The following is a 14,966-nucleotide window of genomic DNA, read 5'->3' on the forward strand; positions in this document are numbered from 1 at the left end:
ACTAGGCGGTGTAAGTCATAGACTGTTCTTTCTTCTACCGCACGGCCAGCGGTACCGGAGCGCCAAGTCTAGGTCCAAAAGCTCCTTAACAGCTTCTACACCGAAGGCATAAAACTGCTGATCAATTAATAAAATGGCCACCTGGACTATTTACATTGACCTCCTCCCTTTGTTTTTACACTGCTGCTACTCGCTGCTTACTTTTCTATGCATAGTCACTTTACAAATTACCTTGACTAACCTGTACGCCCGCACATTGACTCGGTACCGGTACCCCCTGTATATAGCCTCGTTATTGTTATGTAATTTTCTTGTGATACTTTTTGATAATCTTTTTTTACTTTATTTAGTAAAGATTTTCTTAACTATTTCTTGAACTGCATTGTTGGTTAAGGGCTTGTAAGTAAGCATTTCATTTACCTGTTGAATTTGGCACGTGACAAATACAATTTGATTTGAAACCTGGCACTAGTGGCAACTCTTAGCTCATAGACGGGGGAACGGTGTAAAGCGTTTCATGTATTAACTAAATTATCCATCAATGACATAAAGAAAAGTACTTAACATTGAAAAAAATGACACTTTCCTCTCTAGGGCCATCTAGAATTTCATCACTCAAAACTTCTGAGAGCAAGATGAAAGCCAAACTAAAACTGTGGACAGGGTGCCACCTTGTGCTGGTATTGGGTAACAACAAGCACATGCCACAAATGGATGAAGTCAGTCAGGGTGGTTTAGCGTGTGGTTTATTGAGGCCGAATGTCACTTAGTTTAGCCTTGTAAGCAAACCCACTTTAGTTAATTACGCAAATCTCAAGCCTTAGTAATTAAATGTTATTATGCTGAAGAACACAATTTGAGTGCATCAACATGTCAGATATACAGTATGTGTACATCAGGGTCATGTAACGGATAGAGACTAAATCGATGTGCTGTAGCCACGTAATACAAGACGGCGTCACACATGGCCAGTTTTCTGCGTCGGAGCGAGCCAGGGACGACACTTACCAATGAGGGTAAGAGAAGAGCTCTCCGCCTTCTCAAAAACCACCTGGCTGTTTCCCAGCAACAAGCCAGTGTCAATCTGTATAGACCACAGAGACAGAAGACAGTTAGGAGTGAGTAGATGGTGGACAGAGAATTGCGCCAGTTTTTCACGAGAATTTACCTTACCATCAAGCACCTTTGGGGGCTTGATGGTGTAACTAGATTATTACTGTCACGATGATTAGTTCAAGTGTATGAATATTACTATGTAATGTAAAGTGTATTAATAATATATAAATGGTATATCTAATGGTGATAATAGAGGTACTGAGATATAGAGGTCCTAAGGTCGGTCGATTGGTGCTCTACGTACCTTGTGCTTCTTCCCAGAGCCTGCTTCTCCCTTGAGGATGCTGGGGTCCATGGCTTCAATGTCTTTTATCAGCAGGCCAAACAGCTTGTCACAGAAACTAAACACCAGCTGGAGACATCAAGAAAGAGGAAGCGTGGACAATGTTAGAAGGTTAGAATAACGTAAAGCGCCATCAGCATGCAGAACACAAACACAAAAGCGTGGCGAGTTGTCACAATCTAAGAACACAACAAAAATGTTTGGCCTATTAAATCATTCGAGGAGACGTTCGCTCTATGCTACCCCTCAATCTAAAGCCAAGAGTACGACAAAATTCAGCCCTTGATAATGATCCACAGTCAGTTTTGCCACGGTTAAACTGATCCTAGATCTATTTCTAAGGGCAACTTCTACCAAGAGCCTGAAGACCACCAAAGTCCTCTAAGAGGTACGCGAGTCACCCCACCGTGTCATCCCAGCGTCCTTCTGTGGGCTACAGTTCCCGTACCTGCTGGCCCGCACTGAAGGCCTGGCTGTTGAAGTGCTGGATGAACTCTGCAGCCATCTTGTCGGAGTCGTATTGGCTGCTGTCCACACTCTTCTTCTGCAGGAAATCTATCTCCACCATCATGGTGCCCACACACTGCTTGGACTTGTCAAAGTTGTAGTTGGTCACTATATGGACACCGAGCAGAGAAAGGAAACAGATAGAAGAGTAGCCCAGTAGCTTTTCTCCACTTTACTCCATTTTCATTTTCAAGTACAATGTCAAAAGTCTGATTGGTGTTCATTTGTAGTACCTTGCTCAATAGTGCTACTCACTTTGCGGCATATTCCATCAACAACCTAATCAAGGACAAACACCTTCAGCGTCATTGTTTTCTTATGGATGTCGTATATTGAATCACTTGGTTCAATAATACAATGACCACGTGAACGGCACACTGTTGACACGTCACAGCGAGTTCAAATAGGCCTCTGTTGTTCAGGACCTCACACCTGAGAGCGTGCAGTCGGCAACACAGGGCTGGATTTGATGAAGGAACGAGCTGTTCTTTCAACATCTGTTCACAGCCACCTAAGCAGTACCGGAGTTATGCAAATTAGCCAATTACCAGCTCTATTCCAGATCAGGGTCTCTTTACACAGCGACACTTTGCTAATAACGCTTTCAGAGGTGCATATTTTGACTAATATTATGTTGTTATCCTAGGCAGAGCTGGTCTGGTCCCCTACTACATGTGTTGTAGCCAACCATCATTGGTATCATCCATACACGTTTGGCTTGACAAAGAACGGACACAGAAAGGAGTTGGCCAAAGTACTAAACAGATCTGGCCCACCGGGATAAAAAAGGCTCTGCGTGGTCAAGCCGTCATCCGCGGCGGCCGTATACCATTTACTGCCATGCGGCCTCCGCAGAAGTCAGAGCATTCATACTTCCTGCGCTTCGCGGAGCAGAGCTGTTGCGAAGGACGTAAGGCAGAGCTATAGGACTTAGGCTATTACCGTAAGCATCGCCGCTAAAGATATCAGACAATGGGCGTACACTGGCTCGGGCTTTGATAACCTGGCCGAGCTTCAAGACCGCTGTGAAGTAGCCTCTCACCACCACAATCTCTGATGCGATTCATGTGCTAGATCAATCATTTCCCCTCCACCACCCCCTCACTGCGTCCACATAGATCACATCTAAGTTACGTGTGGCCAGACCAAATTCTTATTTACAATGACGGCCTAGGAACAGTGGTTTAACGGCCATGTTCAGGGGCAGAACGACAGATTTTGATCTAGCAACCTTTCAGATACTGGCCCAATGCTCTAACCACTTGGCTACCTGCCGCCCCATCTGGTGGCTAATGATAGGACAGCAGTTATACAATGGCAATCAATGAGAAGAATTCAGAGAGAGACTGCACTTTGTCTTCCTGCATTCACCTCACAGTTCAATACCATCATGCTTTAGTCTTACCTTCCACATCCTGACCAATGGAGAGGCCTGCCCATTTTCTCTGGGAAAACAAGTAATGTTTTCAAGTCAGTGCACAGTTCACACATTTCCTTTGTATTAACTATGCAAACAAAGACCATATAAAAAGGGCATCACTATTTATAGAATCCAGTTGCCCAGCAACAAGGTACAAACAGGCTTAGGAAAAAGAGACATTCTAACATACAGTACTAGTCAAACATTTGGACACACCTACTCATTCAAGGGTTTTTATTTTTTACTATTTTCTACATTGTAAAAAAAAATTGTGAAGACATCAAAATAATGAAATAACACATGGAATCATATAGTAACCAAAATGTATTTTATATTCTTCAAAGTAGCCACTCTTTGCCTTGATCACAGCTTTGCACACTTGGCATTCTCTCAACCAGCTTCATGAGGTAGTCACCTGGAATGCATTTCAATTAACAGGTGTGCCTTGTTAAAAGTTAATTTGTGGAATTTCTTTCCTTCTTAATGCGTTTGCGCTAATAAGATGTTTTGTGACATGGTAGGGGTGGTATACAGAAGATAGCCCTATTTGGTAAAAGACCAAGTCCATATTATGGCAAGAACAGCTCAAATGAGCAAAGAGAAACAACAGTCCGTCATTACTTTAAGACATGAAGGTCAGTCAATCCGGAACATTTCAAGAACTTTGAAAGTTTATTCAAGTGCATTTGCAAAAACCATCAAGCGCTATGATGAAACTGGCTCTCATGAGGACCGCCACAGGAAAGGAAGATCCAGAGTTACTTCTGCTGCAGAGGATAAGTTCATTAGACTTACCAGCCTCAGAAATTGCAGCCCAAATAAATGCTTCACAGAGTTCAAGTAACAGACACATCTCAACATCAATTGTTCAGGAGACTGCGTGAATCAGGCCTTCACAGTCGAATTGCTGAAAAGAAACCACTACTAAAGGACACCATTAAGAAGAAGAAACTTGCTTGGGCCAAGAAATACGAGCAATGGACATTAGACCGGTGGAAATCTGTCCTTTAGTCTGGAGTCCAAATTTGCGATTTTTGGTTCCAACCACTGTGTCTTTGTGAGGCAGAGTAGGTGAACAAATTATCTCTGCATGCATGGTTCCCACTGTGAAGCATGGAGGTGGTGTGATGGTGCTTTGCTGGTGACACTGTCAGTGATTTATTTAGAATTCATGGCACAATTAACAAGCATGGCAACCACAGCATTCTATAGCAATACACCATCCCATCTGGTTTGCGCATAGTGGGACTATCATTTGTTTTTCAACAGGACAATGACCCAACACACCTCCAGGGTGTGTAAGGGCTATTTGACCAAGAATGAGAGTGATTAAGTGCTGCATCAGATGACCTGGCCTCCACATTCACCCGACCTCAACCCAATTGAGAAGGTTTGGGATGAGTTGGACCGCAGAGTGAAGGAAAAGCAGCCTACAAGTGCTCAGCATATGTGGGAACTCCTTCAAGATTGTTGGAAAAGCATTCCAGGTGAAGCTGGTTGAGAGAATGCCAAGAGTGTGCAAAGCTGTGATTAAGGCAAAGGTGCCAAATAACACACGACTCCATATGTTTTATTTCATAGTATGTCTTCACTATTGTTCTACAATGTAGAAAAGTCAAAAATAAAGAAAAAACGTTGAATGAGTAGGTGTGTCCAAACTTTTGACTGATACTGTATATTTGCAACTAAAAGACAGTACACCTCTAATGAACCATCAGTGATAACTAGGGTGTTCTGACAAAGACAGTGATGTAGGCTAACGTTCCTCTTAAATACGGTCTTATTTTACAACATCTTTCAAGAAGAACATCAGTCCCACAACGATCAAAAAACATCCGGACCGGGCTAAGGGTTTGAGACTGATAGTTGAACCCACGTATCACCTACTTTACATGACGGACCGAAGCTCTAGGCTACTGTACGGCGCATTAGGCCATTGACACATGTCCAGTTAAGAGTTATCGTGTAGCGCATTGCTACAATCTTGTAAATAGGACCGTAGAGACATTTATAACTGCTTCTGTTCATACTCCGATCTAGTTGTGAAATAAGACCGGCCGAGGAGGAAGTTGCTGTAGTACCTGTGTGCCGGCTGTGGCTGCAGAGTTTATAGAAGGAGAAAGAGCAGGCAGAGACAGGCAAAAGGTCAAAAGCAGCGACAGACATGATAGAAGACAACAGAGAGGAGGAGGAGCTCGCAGACAGACGGGCCATAGTAGCCAGACAGCTAGAGTCAAATACAGTCAGAAGATGGGCTCAGCTTAAGAAGCTCAGACGGTGTCAACTACATCCACACATTGTTTACTGCGCTGCACTTGTAGAAACCAACTATCGTCATCGATTAAATGACGACTTTAGTTATAAAAACGCCCTAAAAGATGTGGTTTAGACTTGGTTCAATTGATCATTTATCAATCAAGTAAGGATAGCTTTGAACGCAGGGTGTGTAGCCTATTTTATGAAGGCCATGATGGTGGCTCCTACCTGTGGCAGACTGAAGGCGATGGTCCCCGGGACCACACTCGGGTGGGTCTTCACTGTGAACACAAACTTGTGGGTCGGCGTGGTTCTCACGGTCACGTGACTGCATAGAGAAGAGGACTATCATATCATACAGAGAAAACTACAATATGTATGTTTACATGGCTAGCAAGCATGATATTGAGAGAATTTCTGAATCCCCTTTATTGGGTCAAGACCCGACAGAGAGACACAGCGAGACCATATGTTCCATGGTGACATTTTTCTGCTGGGGTGGGTTACTTCTTTCACCAGGTAAGAGCTTTGGTGAGTCCCACACCTGCCCCAGAGGGACAGGTGCAAGGCCAGAGATGAAACGACAGAACAACATTATTTGGTGATAGAGAATGAAATCAGAGCAGCCACAGACAGAGAATGTGACGGCCCTGGGGCTTTTGGCATCACGGCTAGAGAGCTGAGCCCCAGTGATCTACCGCCACACACACACACACAGGCCTTTGATGTGGCAGAGGCACCTCAGGGCTGGGGATCAAAACACACGCACATACAGCATACAACCATATAGTGGTCACACACATTACTTACCGTTCAAACTGCGGGTCCTTCTCACTCACGACTGCGCAGTTGGTAAGTGACAGTTCGTCTGTTGGGCATCGCGCCGCTTGCATAGTCTGGCAAGGAGAAAAACAGAAACAAGAGACTCGATAACCTTTAAAAAAAAAAAAGGTACATGTCCCAGGGACGAAAATATTTCCTCTGACATCACATGGCCTATGCCTTTTAGCAAGTATCAGCTATTTGAAAAGATTGTACTGCTAAAGGCTGCTCCAATCCAGTTAAGTAGAAAGGACCTGCGTCATTTCTTCAACATTGCTCCAGAGTGGCGCAGGGGTCTGAGGCACTGCATCTCTGCGCTAGAGGTCTTCACTAGAGGCACCCTGGTTTGGCTGGTGTAGGCCGTCATTGCAAATAAGAATTTGTTCTTAACTGACTTGCCTAGTTGCAGGTTAAATAAAAATTTTAAATAAGTGTATTTTGAGGCGTATAGCAAACAAAGAGATAGGCCTAGGCTACATATGGGACAAACTGCATTCCCATGTAGATTGTCAACCTATGCTCTTTTTAACCAGATCGCTTCTTTTCAAATAAACATCGTTTTTTTTGCACGTGTGCCAAACTTCCCATATTGCGAATTAGTGGGTCTAAGACAAATTCAATTTAGCCTATGCAGTGAATGGGGTTGTCACTCCACTCCAGCTAATTTGATTGGATGGAAAAGCTTTTCCTGCTATAGGCTATCCATTCATACATATCCCCAGTAGAGTGAGGGAAGCATTGAAAATATATTGGTGTAAACTGAAAAGAGAAAACAGTGAGGAAATAGGGCTTTGTGGGTAGTGAAGACATGTAGGATGGTTGACAAGCCTCATACAGATGCAAAACAACTCAGGTTTGTTAACCAAAAAATTAACCCCATTTCATAAAGTGTAGACTAAAGTTCTCCCTTGAGGGATTCTGTTTAAACCAACAGTGTAACTCAAACTACTGCAAATTTCAAGAAAGAAATCAACTGTCTGGGCCGGGGTTTGTTGTTTTGCATCTTCCTGAGAATAAAGTCATTACTCCTAGCTACTTCTTTGGGGAGCTATGTTAAAATTCTAGCAACGTGACACCTCGGACTTCAGGCTATTGTCCAGGCCTACGCAACTTTCTCATAACGGTGGATAGTAACCCTTGTAATATAATCACAGCTTTGATGGCGATTTATACAAGCCACAGCCTCTCATACTGCAAAGAGCTACAAGTGCAACATGTTATACATCTCCAGAAAACATTATTTTGAAGACTTCAAATACCCATGCCTCCACTGTCCAAATTCTGCTGAGTGATATGGCCTAAAAATCATCTAGAATTTTCCCTAGCGATTCACAGTATAAACTGGAACACGCTCTTTCAAGTGGCACATACTAAAACAGGTGAATCCAGGTGAAAGCTATGATCCCTTATTGTTGTCGCCTGTTAAATCCACTTCAAATCAGGTAGATGAAGGGGGGGAGACAGGTTAAAGACATTTTTATGACTTGAGACAAATGAGACATGGATTGTGTGTGCCATTCAGAGGGTGAATGGGCAAGGAAAATATTTAAGTGCCTTTGAACGAGGGATAGTCGTAGGTGCCAGGTGCACTGGTTTGTGTGTCAAGAACTGCAACGCTGCTGGGTTTTTCACACTCAACCATTTCCCGTGTGTATCAAGAATGGTCCACCACCCAAAAGACATAACGCCAACTTGGCACAACTGTGAGAAGCATTGGAGTCAACATGGGCCAGCATCCCTGTGGAACGCTTTCGACACCTTGTAGAGTCCATGCCCCGATGAACTGAGGCTGTTCTGAGGGCAAAAGGGGGTGCAACTCAATATTAGGAAGATGTTCCTAATGTTTTGTACACTCAGTGGCTCTCTCAATTGAATGATTTCTCTAAATAAGCTTTGTTGTACAATTAAATGGTAAAATACACTGCATTTCAAACAGTCAGCAACAATGAAATGAATTCAGAGCTAGTGACATTTGGCTAAATATAAGCCTTCCACAACAATTAACAAAATAGCTTAACCTGCTTTTCTTTTTGCAATAATCACTGATCTGTCTTTCAAGTGTGTCTATGAAAACGCCGTTTTTGTTACTAATTTAACCAGAACCATGCATAATGTACATTCACTAATAATGTCCAACTTCGTGTAGCAGGCATTATAGAAAATTAACACAGGTTTCATAAACGACCTCTCAAGCCCACATGCTAGTGAGTAGCCAGCTAATCAAATGGCTACCCGGATTACCTGCATCGCCCCTTTTTTGCGCTAACTCTATGTTTACACACACACACACACACACCCACACACACACCCACACACACACACACACGATGCTGCTACGGTCAATTATCTATCCTGTTGACCAGTCACTTTCCCCCTACCTATACGTCAGTTAAGAACAATCTACACGGAAATGCAGTCGATATAACCGATTCTGTTGGACCAAACCTTAAAATGCAAACAGGGAGTTAAAACTGCTTGAGGAAAAAAGTGATCGCTCATCTTTGTTGTTGTGAGTGGCAGGGTCTTGGTGTGTGTGCGTGTGTGTGGGACGGTGCACAGTCACAGCAGAAAGAGCGAAGGAGACGAGACCAAATAGACAACATGAGAACAAGCGGACATATAGTGACTTCAGAAAGTATTCACACCCCTCGACTTATTCCACATCTTGTTGTGTCACAGCCTGAATTAAAAATGTTAAATTACTCCCCCCCCCCCCCCCTCACCCATCTACACACTATACCCCATAATGACAAAGTGAAAACATGTTTTTATATCTTTTTGCAAATGTATTAAATACAGAAATATCTCATTTACATAGGTATTCACACCCCTGATTCAATACTTTGTAGAAGCACCTTTAGCAGTGGTGGCAGCTGTAAGTCATACTGGGTAAGTCTATAGAGCTTTCCACACCTGGATTGTGCAACATTTGTTCAATATTCTTCTCTAAATTCTTCAAGCTCTGTCAAATTGGCTGTTGGTCATTACTAGACAACCATTTGCAGGTCTTGCCATAGATTTTCAAGCAGAAGTCAAAACTGTAACTTGTAACTCGGGAACATTCACTGTCTTCTTGTTAAGCAACTCCCGTGTAGATTTGGCCTTGTGTTTTAGGTTATTGTCCTGCTGAAAAGGTGAATTCATCTCCCAGTGTCTGGAGGAATTCTGACTGAACCAGGTTTTTGAATTACTTTAGTTCCTTGTTGCAAACAGGGTACATGTTTTGGAATATTTATATTCTGTGAAGGTTTCCTTCTTTTCACTCTGTCAATTAGGTCAGTACTGTGGAGTAACTACAATGTTGTTGATCCATCCTCAGTTTTCTCCTATCACAGCCATTCAACTCTAACTCTTTCAAAGTCACCATTGGCCTCATGGTGAAATCCCTGAGCAGTTCTCTTCATCTACGCCTGTATATACACTGATACACCAACGGGATATTCAATGTCTGCTTTTTTTTGTATTTCTATCCATCAACCAATAGCTGCCCTTCATTGCAAGGCATTGTAAGCAAAACAACATGTTTGATTAGGCTTAGAGGCTTGAAAATTGGCAAGTCCTCATCCTGATAAAGTTGTGTCAGACTACTGTCGTCGACACTATAGATTGCAAGCAAATCAAACAATATTTGGATCGAGCCATCTAGTTTATCCTCTGAAAGTTAGCTTGTTAACTAGCCATATTGACGTGATCTGTTATTAGCTTACATTAGCTATCCAATTTGACATGGTTCATCAATCAATGTAGCTAGCCTATCATGTCTGCCAGCAGCAATCGCGATTAAACAATGTTGAAAAGAGGATAATGTTAGTTAACTTCGCAAGGTAGGCCTACATTGGTTGGAGAGAAAAAAAGTACATTTAGGTCTACTATGTACAGTCGTGGCCAAAAGCTTTGAGAAAGACACAAATATTAATTTCAAAAAAGGTTTGCTGCCTCAGTGTCTTTAGATATTTTTGTCAGATGTTACTATGGAATACTGAAGTATAATTACAAGCATTTCATAAGTGTCAAAGGCTTTTATTGACAATTACATGAAGTTGATGCAAATAGTCAATATTTGCAGTGGCAACCCTTCTTCATCAAGATCTCTGCAATCCACCCTGGCATGCTGTCAATTAACTTCTGGGCCACATCCTGACTGATGGCAGCCCATTCTTACATAATCAATGCTTGCAGTTTGTCAGAATTTGTGGGGTTTTGGTTTGTCCACCCGCCTCTTGAGGATTGACCACAAGTTCTCAATGGGATTAAGGTCTGGGGAGTTTCCTGGCCATGGACCCAAAATATCAATGTTATGTTCCCCGAGCCACTTAGTTATCAATTTTACCTTATGGCAAAGTGCTCCATCATGCTGGAAAAGGCATTGTTCGTCACCAAACTGTTCCTGGATGGTTGGGAGAAGTTGCTCTTGGAGGATGTGTTGGTACCATTCTTTATTCATGGCTGTGTTCTTAGGCAAAATTGTGAATGAGCCCACTCCCTTGGCTGAGAAGCAACCTCACACATGAATGGTCTCAGGATGCTTTACTGTTGGCATGACACAGGACTGATGGTAGCGATCACCTTGTCTTCTCCGGACAAACTTTTTTCAGGATGCCCCAAACAATCGGAAAGGGGATTCAGAGAAAATGACTTTACCCCAGTCCTCAGCAGTCCAATCCCTGTACAGAATATCAGTCTGTCCTTGATGTTTTTCCTGGGGAGAAGTGGCTTCTTTGCTGCCCTTCTTGACACCAGGCCATCCTCCAAAAGTCTTTGCCTCACTGTGTTTGCAGATGCACTCACACCTGCCTGCTGCCATTCCTGAGCAAGCTCTGTACTGGTGGTGCCCCGATCCCGCAGATGAATCAACTTTAGGAGACGTTCCTGGCGCCCTGAAGCCTTCTTCACAACAATTGAACCGCTCTCCTTGAAGTTCTTGATGATCCGATAAATGGTTGATTTAGGTGCAATCTTACTGGCAGCAATATCCTTGCGTGTGAAGCCCATTTTCTGCAAAGCAATGATGACGGTACGCGTTTCCTTGCAGGTAACCATGTTTGACAGAAAGAACAATGATTCCAAGCACCACCGTCCTTTTGAAGCTTCCAGTCTGTTATTTGAACTCAATCAGCATGACAGAGTGATCTCCAGCCTTGTCCTCATCAACACACACCTGTGTAAACGAGAGAATCACTGAGATGATGTCAAGCTGGTCCTTTTGTAGCAGGGCTGAAATGCAGTGGAAATGTTTTTGGGGGATTCAGTTCATTTGCATGGCACTCTGATCACTCTTCATAACATTCTGGAGTATATGCAAATTGCCATCATACAAACTGAGGCAGCAGACTTTGTGAAAATTAATATTTGTGTCATTCTCAAAACTTATGGCCACGACTGTACATAATTTCTAACGGTAGCTTGCAAAGTAAACATTATCAGCTAACAGTACATTGGCAAAATGTGCCATTCTGCTGCTTGACAGGCATAGACCACACAAAATGGGAAATTAACCTAAACCACTCATACTTGTCAGGTATTGTTCATTTCTATAGCACTCAAATATACAATTAACTGTGGCCAATACTGAGAGATATCGGGACCTTCACGTATCTGAAATGACATGATCAGTTGATGTTTACTGATCTTGAAAAAGTATGCAGTTACTTGCTGTATAACTCTGAGGATAGAGCTAAATGTGCGCAATTGTTTTGCATGGAATAATCAGAAATGTGTAGTTCTGACTATAGTCTTCAAGAGGTGATGATATTACAACCAAATAGATAACATTTATTTAACAATCCCTTGAAAACGGCACGTAGCTGTCAATGGTTTTATTGGAGCTGGGGGGGGGTCTCCTTGCCCCGCAGCAGGCAAATCGAACACTCTGCAAGTTATTGTGACGTTTTATTAACAACGACCTATAGAAAGCTTGACCATATCACTTGAGAGAGACATGCAATTGCAATAGGGGCCTAAGTACAGCAGTGTTTCCCCTAGGATCTTTTTCAGCAGCGGTGGCAAAGTGGGCACGGTCAATGGCTGTTCTACTAAGCTAACATATGGAATTGTTTTAAGATGGTCATACCAAGGATCCTTTAGCTATTTGATTTAAAGCTTTAGGACCCCTTAAAAAAGATATTTCATGAAACATTGAATTTGGATTCACTGCCATTAGCCCATTGAACAATAGCTTTATCCATGGATAAACAGAGTCCCCAACAAAAATCTAAAGGAAGTTTGTTCGGAAGTGTCTGTCTTATATCTGAGCGATAAAAGAAAGAGCAGGAAACAATTAGTTTATTGCCTATAATTAGTATTTTTTTTTGCTATCTCCATATATACTTCCATCATTTTTTAAACAGACTTCAGACTAGTCTTGTGAGGCATCCTAGAGCAAACATATACAGTGTATTCGGAAAGCATTCAAACCCCTCCCCTTTATCCACATTTTGTTACGTTACAGCCTTATTGTAAAATCGATTAACTAAAATATTTAAAAAACTATCTACACACAATAGCATATAACGACAAAGCAAACAGGTTTTTAGAAATTTTTGCAAATGTATTAAAAATTCAAAACAGAAATACCTTACATAAGTATTCAGAATCTTTGCTATGAGCCTCGAAATTGAGCTCTGGTGCATGCTGCTCCATTGATCATCCTTGAGATGTTTCTACAACTTGATTTTAGTCAATTCAATTGATTGGACATATGGAAAGGAACACACCTGTCTATATAAGGTCCCACAGTTGACAGTGATGTCAATCAAAACGCAAACCATGTGATTGAAGGAATTGTCCAAGGAACTCAGACAGGATTGTGTAGAGGCACAGGTCTGGGGAAGAATACCAAAACCATTTAATTGAAGGTCCCCAGGAACACAGTGGCATCCATCTTTCTTAAATGGAAGAAGTCTGGAACCACCAACACTCTTCATAGGGCTGGCCACCCAGCCAAACTGTGCAATCGGGGGAGAAGGGCCTTGGTCAAGGAGGTGACCAAGAACCCGAAGGTCACTGACAGAGCTCCTCTGTGGAGATGGGAGAACCTTCCAGAAGGGCAACCATCTCTGCAGCACTCCACCAATCAGTCCTTTATGTTAGAGTGGCCAGACAGAAGCCACCATTCGGTAAAAGGCACATAACAGCCTGCTTGGCATTTGCCAAGGTACCTAAAGGACTCTCAGACCATGAGAAACAAGATTCTCTGGTTTGATGAAACCAAGACTGAACTCTTTGGCCTGTATGACAGACGTCATGTCTGGAGGAAACCTGGCACTATCCCTACGGTGAAGCATGATGGTGGTAGCATCATGCTATGGGGATGTTTCTCAGCGGCAGGGGACTGGGAGACTAGTCAGGATCGAGGGAAAGATGAACGGAGCAAAGTACAGAGAGATCCTTGATGAAAACCTGCTCCAGAGAGCTCAGGACCTCAGACTGGGGCGAAGGTTCACCTTCCAACAGGACAATGACCCTAAGCACACAGCCAAGACAACGCAGGAGTGGTTTCAGGACATGTCTCTGAATGTCCTTGAGTGGCCCCGCCAGAGCCCGGACTTGAACCTGACTGAACTTCTCTGGAGAGACCTGAAAATAGCTGTGCAGCGACGCTCCCCATCCAACCGGACAGAGCTTGAGAGGATTTGCAGAGAAGAATGTGAGAAACACCCAAATACAGGTGTGCCAAGCTTGTCGCGTCATACCCAAGAAGATTCAAGGCTGTAATCGCTGCCAAAGGTGTTTTAACAAAGTACTGAGTAAAGAGTCTGAATACTTATGTAAAATGTCAAATTTCCACTCATTTTTACAAACATTTCTACAAACCTGTTTTTGATTTGTCAATATGTGTGTAGATTGAGGGGGAAAAAATACAATTTCATACATTTTAGAATAAGGCTGTAATGTAACAAAATGAGGAAAAAGTCAAAGGGTCTGAATACTTTCCGAATGCACCGTACGTTTTCGTGTTTGAGGCAAGGTGAGTCATATATTAGTGTGTATCCCAAACTGTTCAGACAGAAGTTAGCAGATCAGATGTATTGTGGGGATCATTTTTGTGAGAAGACCGAATTTTGGGATGTCTCATGGTCTGCGACACTAGTTCTGCGACCTTTCACTGCAGATGTGGAAGAGCGACATCGGCAGATGCAGTGGATTGAGACGCAGCCCATGCAAATATCTCTACCTTAAACTGACAGCGAGCCAGCTACAGTCTGATTTTTTAATCATGCCAATTCTTTTTCTGCGGGGGATTTCCTGCAATTCCTTCAATAGCTTATACTGTGTTCTTATGTTGTCCGAGTGACTCAAACATAACAAGATCAAATGGGGGCCTGTCATGCCAAATAGTGTCCCACTGTCAAAAAGTGCCGCCACCCCTCACGTCACAATGGGAGTCGCTGAGTTCTATCAAAAAATATTACCTAAAAATTGCTCTCCAAAAACAATGTTTTTGACAGTGACAACCTGCTGCTTCAAGAAAATATGATTTAAATAGGAATAAATAATTAAGCTGTTTTTAGATTGGCGTTAGCTACTGTACTTATTTACCTCAGCCTGCCTAGCCAGCTACAG

General features: G+C 42.7%; 1 protein-coding gene across 2 annotated transcripts in view; it reads right to left on the bottom strand.

The window, feature by feature from the left end:
- The window catches only part of LOC129829225 (vesicle-fusing ATPase), a 42,721-nt gene that overhangs the window by 20,312 nt on the left and 7,443 nt on the right, over positions 1 to 14,966 (bottom strand). For both annotated transcript variants that reach the window (XM_055890889.1, XM_055890890.1), the window contains exons 2-7: positions 6,393 to 6,478; positions 5,811 to 5,910; positions 3,312 to 3,351; positions 1,848 to 2,014; positions 1,361 to 1,468; positions 1,009 to 1,084 (exon numbers count right to left, since the gene is read on the bottom strand). In XM_055890889.1, the coding sequence (XP_055746864.1) occupies positions 1,009 to 1,084; positions 1,361 to 1,468; positions 1,848 to 2,014; positions 3,312 to 3,351; positions 5,811 to 5,910; positions 6,393 to 6,478 (577 nt within the window). The remainder of the gene's footprint in view (positions 1 to 1,008; positions 1,085 to 1,360; positions 1,469 to 1,847; positions 2,015 to 3,311; positions 3,352 to 5,810; positions 5,911 to 6,392; positions 6,479 to 14,966) is intronic.

The sequence above is a fragment of the Salvelinus fontinalis genome, chromosome 30, assembly GCF_029448725.1.
Source record: "Salvelinus fontinalis isolate EN_2023a chromosome 30, ASM2944872v1, whole genome shotgun sequence".
In the NCBI taxonomy this organism is placed as follows: domain Eukaryota; kingdom Metazoa; phylum Chordata; class Actinopteri; order Salmoniformes; family Salmonidae; genus Salvelinus; species Salvelinus fontinalis.